General features: G+C 37.8%; 1 protein-coding gene across 1 annotated transcript; it reads left to right on the forward strand.

Annotated features, from left to right (window-relative positions):
- Positions 1 to 6,674: 6,674 nt before the first annotated feature.
- On the forward strand, positions 6,675 to 8,280 carry LOC128373122 (uncharacterized). Its single transcript, XM_053333380.1, has one exon. It carries the CDS (start codon positions 6,776 to 6,778, stop codon positions 7,463 to 7,465), a length of 690 nt encoding a protein of 229 aa, XP_053189355.1. The 5' UTR covers positions 6,675 to 6,775; the 3' UTR covers positions 7,466 to 8,280.
- The last annotated feature ends 1,256 nt before the right edge of the window (positions 8,281 to 9,536 follow it).

A 9,536-nucleotide genomic window follows, 5' to 3' on the forward strand; every position in this document is an offset into this window, starting at 1 on the left:
GTCTACAGGCCCAGATTACCTGTGAGACCAGAAAGCACAGACAACTCCGGGGAAGAAGTTTAGCTTATTGAATGCATTAATAGTACATGCATGTTAATGGATATAGATGGATGGATAGAGAGAGAGAGAGAGGGAGGAGGAGAGAGGAGCCCAGTGCATCATGGGAGTCCCCCGGCAGTCTAAACTTATAGCAGCATAAGCTAGGAGCTGGAACCGGCTCTAACTAGGAGCTTTATCACAAAGGAATATTTTAAGCCTACTCTTAAATGTAGGGAGGGTGTCTGACCCCCCGGACCAAATCTGGAAGATGGTTCCACAGGAGAGGAACCTGATAACTGAAGGCTCTGCTTCCTGTTCTACTTTTAGAGATACTAGGAACCACAAGTAAGCCTGCATGCTGGGAGCGCAGTGTTCTAGTAGGTTCATAAGGTTCTATCAGCTCTTTAAGATATGATGGAGCCTGATCATTAAGAGCTTTGAAAGTGAGGAGAAGGATTTTAAATTCTATTCTAGAGTATAGTATTTCATTCAGCTCTTAGATTCATAACAGCAGATATAGAAGAGCTTCATGATAACAGTAAACAGTCAAACTACAGATAGTGGTAACTCATTTGGCTTTGTGATACAGGGTACAGGAAGGATGAGGTTTTTGAGTTTTTGAGCCTGACTGACCTACTTATACTTCATTATTGTGATCTATAATGTGTTACAGTGCTGTAGATGCATTAAAACATATTTATATCTGATGCTGTTTGGCATGAGTGAATGTTAAGTGTTAGAAAGATACTCAGATATTATTAAAATTTAAATGCTAATGATAAACGTCCTGTTTGTTATAATGCAGAAAGAAAAACCAAAAGTATACCTCAATGCGGAAGGAACTGTACAGATATAAATTCAGACATTCTTCCTGTTCTGTGTTAATCAGTGAACATGGAGAAACTGACGAGGTGTTTCATGTTGGTGCTGCTGCTGTCTGCGGTGCTGAGCTCTGGTTTAACTGAAGAAAAGTTTTTCGGTGAAGGAGGTACACTGGAGATAAGGCCTAAATTCTCCGGTGAGATCAACACTGTCACATGGAAACTAGGGAGTGATATGGTGGCAGAATGGTTGGCATCGATAAAAGATCTATCGTACTACAGCACGTTTGAAGGCCGAACAACCCTGGACAAAGAAAATGGAACATTGAAGATCACAAACATGACTCCAGCTGACAGTGGGGAGTATTCAGTGGAAATCAACAACATGGTCCTGCCTGAGAGATATAATGCAAAACTGATCAAGGAGGTGCCTCAGCCTGTTGTGGAGGTAAAACCACTGACATGTGCTCCTACATCAGACAGCTGCACTCTGCACTGTGAGAGAAAGCCTAACGAAGCTGTGGCTTTGACTGAAGCTGGACCTGTCACCTACAGCTGGAAGATGGGAGAAGGAGTGTGGATGAATGGGGAGAAGAGCAGGACCATCACCAACGATAAGGAGACACAACGTGTGGAAACGTTCTCCTGTCGGATCAAGAACCCGATCAGTGAGAAACAAAGTGACCCCAAAGAAAACCTTTTCTACAGAGAAGATCCTCCAGAAGATCCTGCAGACTCTGAACGCAGGGTAAAACTTACAGTGCCTGTCTTGAGATCTCTGGTCATCTTGTCTCTCTTGTATGTTGTTTTGTTCTTTATGTGGCAAAAACGAGAATGTGTCAGGAAACTGATCTGTCCATGTCTAATCAGAAAAGATGTTGGTGATGATTATGAAATTGTAGCCTGAAGTGGACGATCACCTTAATTTCCTGATGAAGATTAAAGCATGTCAGTCCTCCGGTCAGGGAGAGGTAATGTGTTGTGATCAGCAGTTAGATATAAAATGATTTCCTTTTTTAATGCTTTTTAAAACAGTGTTGTTTATCTGTAAGTTTTCTGTATTTCCATCATTATTATGTTATTTGTTTCTCTCTTTTTTATGATACAGTTGATCAAAGTGAGCCTGTAATAGAAAATGCAGATGACTGTTTTCATGATGAATCAGGATGATATTTAAGTTATAATGTGTTAAAGCACAGTGGAGTCTGTATGTGTTACAGCTGCTGTAGTTACATGGTAATCTTGCTGACTCATATGCACGTGTATATCTGAAGCTGTATCACCCGTGTGAATGTTCAAAGTGTCAGAAATGCATTCTAATAATAAACTTCCTGTTTGTCAGTGTGTGAACTACATCATGACTTCTGATGGAGCTCACAGGGCAAAGTATCGCTGCAGAGTGATGTACTATATTCTATATATTCTATAGTTTATCAGCACAAATAAGACACAGAGAGGACGAGCTGTTGAGCTGTTTCCCTTCATCTCCAGCTTCTTCTGTTAGCAGGTCTGTGCTGACAGCAGGTGGAACATCAGTGTTGGTTGTCATTAACATCTGTGGTAGAAGAAATCACTGGCTCTGGTGTTCAGAGTCACCTGACTTGGATTATTGGGATTATTGTGCTGACTACCACATAACAGAGAAATGAATAATGTAGATTCTGTGCTCAGACTGAGTGACCAAGAAAGTTTTTATTTGAATCTTTCAGTTAAACTGGGTGAAGTTTGTGTTACAGCACCATCACACTTTAGTGGTGATGGCAGGAATAGCATGCAGCCAATAACTTTATTAGAGTGAATCAGTGATGAATAGCCCTTTTTATGGGAGCTCATGTCTTATGACCAGCAGCCAGCTCCCCCTGGTGTTTGATATTCACTTGATATATCACTCAGAGGAGACTGTTAGTTCAGTTCAGCTTCTTTACTCCACACTTGCTCCATACAATAACATCCAGCTGCTCCTGAAACATTTTCTGACCTGTAAACCAACGCTAATAATCAATAAATGCTCAGTGACATATGAACGCGTTCTGCCAATAGCTAGTAATGGTCAATATGTCTCTGAGCAGGACACAGGTTTTATTTGTCAAACACGTATAATCATATAATATAATATAATATAACATAATATAATATAATATAATATAATATAATATAATATAATATAATATAATATAATATAATATAATATAACAGGCTGTAGAGAGAAAACAATGCTGCTCTGTCAGTGATAACCGTGCACCTTGTATTAGTCATGGTTCAGTGAACAACTGACGGATAGTTGATCAGTAGCCGCCTTCATCAGAAACAGACCTTGCTTGCTGTGACGCTGTTTCTCTAAAATCATATCTCCTCTGGTGGTTTCCTTGCGTCTCTCCTGCATCCACGGTGGGTGGGACTAAGACAGAAGGAAACGTGGACGCAATTTAAGAGAATTGAGAAATACCCAATTAAACCACTAGAGGAGAGTGGAGACGAGGAGATGCGATTTTAGAGAAATGACATGTCTTTTCCTCAGAAGCGTCAGGTGAAGCGTCGCCTGCTTCTGATGACAGCAGTCAGTCGGCTTTGACATAATTTGTCTCCACATGTGCTGATACTAATAAATGTGCACAGTGATCACTGACTGAGCAGCAGTGTTTTCTTTATTACAGCTGTTTGACAAACACGTGGATAAAAGCTGCATCCCTGCTGTGTAGTCTTCCTGCTCAGAGACATATGAACCATTCCTGCTGGCACAATGCTTTAATGGTATTTATTGATTATTTGCGTCTGTATTTATTGATATTCTGATTGTGAATGCATTATTTAATAACACAGAACATGATCAGGGTGTTTTGTGAACACTGACAATTGTTTATTAGACTGAATGTTTCAGGAAATGTTGATATGATGTATCATGTAACTGGAAATGACGACAAATGAAGTCAAATATAAATGTGACTCTTATTGACAGGAAGACTCTCCTTTATGCTAATGTTATCCATAATAACAGTTGATGGGGGAAATAAAAGATCATGGAAAGAAAAAGTAAGTATATAAAGGTTAATAACCGTTTTTCTTTTGAACAGCTTCATGATAACAGTAAACTACAGACAGTTGGTAACTCACTTTGCTTTGTGCTGCAGACTACAGGAAGGATGAGGTTTGGAGTGTGACTGACCGACTGTTTAACACTTCAACAATGTGATCTATAATGTGATACAGCACAGTGGTGTCTGCATGTGATACAGCTGCTGTACATGCATGAAAACCTTGTTTAAAGTCACACATTTATATATGATACTGTTTGGCATGAGTGAATGTTAAGTGTTAGAAAGATACTTGGATATTATTATATCTCATTTTCATGTTAACAATAAACTTCCTGTTTGTTATAATGCAGAAAGAAAAAAACAAAAGTATACCTCAATGCGGAAGGAACTGGACAGATATAGATTCAGACATTCTTCCTGTTCTGTGTCAATCAGTGAACATGAAGAAACAAAGCCGGTGTTTCATGTCGGTGCTGCTGCTGTCTGCGGTGCTGAGCTCTGGATTAACTGAAGAGAAGTTTTTCGGTGAAGGAGGTACACTGGAGCTGGGGCCTAACTTCTCCGGTAATATCGAGACTGTCACATGGAAACTGAACAACGATATGGTGGCAGAATGGTTGAAATCGATAAATGATCTGCAGTACTACGCCATGTTTAAAGACCGAACAAACCTGGATAAAGTAACTGGAACATTGAATATCACAAAGCTGAGTCCAGCTGACAGTGGGGTGTATTCAGTGGAAATCAACAACATGGTCCGGCCTGAGAGATATAATGTAAAAGTGTTCAAGGAGGTGCCTCAGCCTGTTCTGGAGGTAAAACCACTGACATGTTCTCGTGCATCAAACAGCTGCAGCCTGGTCTGTGAGGGAAACACTCAGGGGGCTGAACCTGTCACCTACAGCTGGAAGATGGGAAAAGGAGAGTGGATAGATGGGGAGAAGATCAGGACCATCAACAACAATGAGACAACACAACGTGATAAAACGTTCTCCTGCCGGATGAAGAACCCGATCAGTGAGAAACAAAGTGACCCCATACCCAACCCTTTCTACAGAGATAATCCTCCAGACTCTGATCTCTGGATTAAACTTTTAGGGCCTGTCATAGGATCTCTGGTCATCTTGTCTCTCGTGTGTCTTGTTGTGTTCTTGATGTGGCGAAAACGAGAGTCTGTCAGGAAACTGATCTGTCCATGTCTAATCAGAAAAGATGATGATGATGATGATCATGTTTATGAAAATGTTTATGAAAATGTTTATGAAAATGAAGCCTGAAGTGGACGATCACCTTCATTTCCTGGTGGCGACTAAAGCATGTCAGTCCTCCAGTCAGGGAGAGGTAATGTGTTGTGATTATCAGTTAAATATAAAATGATTTCCTTTTTTTAATTACTTTTTAAAACAGTGTTGTTTATCTGAATGTTTATTTTCTGCTGCTTTATCTTTTCTTCACCACATTTCAGATCAGTTTTCCATATTTCCATCATTATTATATTTGTTTCTCTCTTTTTTAGGACACAGTTGATCAAAGTGAGCCTGTAAAAGAAAAATATAAAAATAGAAATGCAGATACAAATGTATTTTTCTTTTTTTTTTTAAATATATTTTTTTACATTTTAATCGCCACAAGCATAAAACAAAGTATGTTTCATAGTAATAAAATACTTATTTGCAAACTAATGAGTGAAAAGAAAATACTGTGTTTTGATTAGTGATACATGTGGTTTCTTTCGGCTTTAGTTTGTTTGCTTGCTTTAAATTTTTTGTTTTTTCATCCAGTCTCTACACATCAGTCTGAATTAGTCTGCTGATAGAGTTGGATTATCATCACAGATAAGGTTATTCTTATATTTTTAAGACATGTTTTGGGGCATTTTTGCATTAGAAAATTAATGAAATGTTTCCTGTGATGTTTTATTTGCTTTAAGTTTGTACCAATGCCTACACATTTATACAGAATAATTTCTGTGATATTTGACTCAGTTTTACTTCACTAACAATTGAATAACTCAGCTTTAATGGAGGCACTCTCTCTCTAAAGCAGACTACTCACATTCCTTACACAAAGAAGACAGACTGAAGTAACAAAGAGTGGGGCATCAATTTACAAAGGAAGGGATCTTCTAATGGTCAGTATTTTTTATTTATCAGATTTACTCACCAAGTATCAAATACAAGGTTTTCAATGTGGGTCAGAAGTCAACAGAAAAAGGAATATTTAAGGCTTAAACATTAAACAAAAACACAAACATAACAGGATAAGAAAGAGAGGGACAACAATTTACCAAGACTCTGTGTAGTGGAGGTCAGACCATGTGTTCACATATTCACATGACAAAAGCTATGTGTGTGCAAAAAGAGCTGAATATGAATAGAAGTATGAATAATTCAGATATCTATAAATTTGAGTGTGAATAAACTATGTGTGTGTATTAACAAACAAAAAATTGTGGCTCTATCCTTCAATTTAAGGACATCCCTTTTCTAAATGTACCTTAAACCGCAGATTTGGTGAGGACTCCCAGCTGCAGTTACACGGTTCGGCCTGTTAGCGTCGCTGTCAACCGCTCAACGAATCAAAACATTTTTACTTTTATTATATTTATTCATTCATTTTCTGGTATTTTGGTATTAATATTGTATTGTATTACATTACTGTCATTATTATTTAATTCATTATTATTATTTTTGTTTTATCTTTTTTTTTTTCAAGCGAGTTGGGAGGACCTATGATGTCATTGTTGAGGTATTTCAAGATGGTGCTGGACGTGTGGAGGGAGTGCTGCTGCAGACAGCTAACTGTTAACGGATTTCAGTGCTCCCGGATTGTGATGTGAAGTCAGACATAAAATCAGACATTCTGTGTTAATCAGTGAACATGGAGAAACTGACGAGGTGTTTCATGTCGGTGCTGCTGCTGTCTGCGGTGCTGAGCTCTGTTTTAACTGAAGAGAAGTTTGTCAGGGACGGAGGTAAACTGGAGCTGAGGCCTAACTTCTCCGGTGATATCAACACTGTCACATGGAAACTAAGCAGCGATATGGTGGCAGAATGGTTGAAATCGATAAATGATCTAACGTACTACGACGTGTTTAAAGGCCGAACAACCCTGAACAAAGAAACTGGAATATTGGAGATCACAAACATGAGTTCAGCTGACAGTGGGGTGTATTCAGTGGAAATCAACAACATGGTCCTGCCCGAGAGATATAATGTAAAAGTGATCAAGGAGGTGCCTCAGCCTGTTGTGGAGTTAAAACCGCTGGTATGTACCTCTGCATATAAACAATGCACCCTGCACTGTGAGGGAAACATTGAGGGAGCTGAACCTGTCATCTACAGCTGGAAGATGGGAGACAGAGAGTGGAGGAATGGAAAGAAGAACAGGACCATCACCAAAGATGAGACAACACGTGATAAAACGTTTTCCTGCCAGATGAAGAACCCAATCAGTGACAAACAAAGTGAACCCATAGAAAACATTTTCTACAAATCTGGAGTTGCTGGATCTGTTTCTGTGAATCTGCTTGTTGTCATCTTGGCTGTTGTATTTGGTGCAGGGTTTTAAAACTAAAGACTAAAGTTTGTCCTGCAGCCTTTGAATGTCAGTCAGTGATGCTCGCACCTTAATGTCAACAAGACAGTATGCATGTTTGCACTCCAAAACAACTACAGAGGTCTGTAAATCAGATGTGAGGTTTAATGGTAAAAAAAACAAAAAAAAACTCCAGTTGGTATCAGAGTTAAAATATCTTGGCTTCATTTTGGACTCAAATTTAACCTTCAAGAAATACATAAAGAAGGTAATCCGCACCATGAAGTTTCGTCTGCTCAACGCCTTCATCCAGACCTTCTCCCATCTATCATACTACATCACAAGCTGGAATAACCCTGATACATCAGCTCAAGTCCCTCAATAAACAAGCACTTTCAATCATGGACAAGAAGCCTCACAGATATAACCACTGTAACTTTATAAATTATAAATATAATCTTCTCACATTGGACAATCTCAGACTATACAATGATACCTGCCCCTCCGCCTCTGAGTCAGTTTGTGCCCAGAAAAGACACAACCAGAACCACAAGGTCCACATTACGAAGGGACTGCGTTGTTTCTTATAGAAGGAGTGTGTTTGGATAGTTGGACTTCTCTGTTTGAGCATCACACTACTGGAACACTCTCGCCATACATAGGACCAGTTCTCTCTAAAAACACTCAAACATCACCTGAGCTGCAGTCATGACTAAAACTACAGTTTCTGTGTGCCTCACCATCAGACTCTATTGTGTGCTGTGCTTTTACTCACTTACTAACTTTGTATGAATGATGTGTTATTTATAGTTCATAATTTAATGTCTATTTTAATATATCTTTCTTTCTCTGTTTTCTCTATTTTTTAAAAAAATGTCTCTTGGCTAACTCTGACACATTTACATTGCAGTCTGAACTAAAATGTTGCTGAATGTGTGTTGTCTGTGCCAAATAATGCTTAAATTAAGTAATTAAATTAATGAAGAACTATGGATTTAAACTTTTAGGGGCTGTCTTAAGATCCTTGGTCACCTTGCCTCTTTCAGGGGCTGTTGTGTACTTGATGTGAGAAAACAAACCAAAACTGATCTATGTCTAATCAGAAAAGATGAAGATGATGATGATGATGATGTAGCCTGAAGTGGACGATCGCCTTCATATCCTGATGTATGTCAATCCAGTCAGGGAGAGGCAATGTGTTTATTTATTTTTTATTTTATATACAAGTGTTGAAGTGTTGAATGTGTACAAATATTATCTGTTACTTCATATCACTTCTTCTCCACCTTTCAGATCAGGTCTCCATATTTCCATCATTATTTTATTATTTGTTTGTGTCTTTTTGAATGATGCCGTTGATCAAAGTGAGCCTGTAAAAGAAAACTATATGAAGAAAATGCAATGACTGTTTTCATGATGAATCAAATGGAAACTGAGCTTTGGATTTGGCTGAGTTTTTTTGAGCATTAAAATAATGTAAATATATTTCATACATTTCAATTGTCACAAGCATGGAACATAAATTATTTCTTATGGCAATACAATACTGATAATCAACAGAGTATTAAACATAAGATGAATCAAATGTTTGCTGTGATGTTTTATTTGCTGGGTTCATTTTGTACCAATGCCGACACATTCATACAGAAGAATTTATTTTATATTTGACTCAGTTTTACTTCACTGACTAGTTCAATAATTCAGCTTTAATGGAGGTATATAGAACCTGATAGTGTAATAACTCCCAATAATGTAACTCAATAAAAAAAGTTCATTAAATGATAATGTAATAAAGTGTATTTCCCAGTAATGTAATAATCTCTGTAGTGATGATGTAATAAATTATTACATTAACAGGAGGTTCTTACATTATTGGGTTAACCTTATTTTTCTAGAACCTAATAATGTAATAATTTCCCAATATTGTAATAACATTACTACATTTTTTAATTATGAGGTTATGAGGTTTTTTTAATTACATTATTGGGAAATTATTGCATTATCAGGTTCTACAAGGTACTCTCTAAGACTCAGCTATGTGTGTGCAAAAAAAGCTGAATATGAATAGAAGTATAAATACCAAATGTAGATATAGATATAATTT

The sequence above is a fragment of the Scomber japonicus genome, chromosome 14 (genome assembly GCF_027409825.1).
Source record: "Scomber japonicus isolate fScoJap1 chromosome 14, fScoJap1.pri, whole genome shotgun sequence".
Classification (NCBI taxonomy): Eukaryota; Metazoa; Chordata; class Actinopteri; order Scombriformes; family Scombridae; genus Scomber; species Scomber japonicus.

Bases quoted from the DNA above. Each gene is read 5' to 3' on its own strand.
- LOC128373122 (XM_053333380.1), top strand. From the start codon at position 6,776: ATGGAGAAACTGACGAGGTGTTTCATGTCGGTGCTGCTGCTGTCTGCG.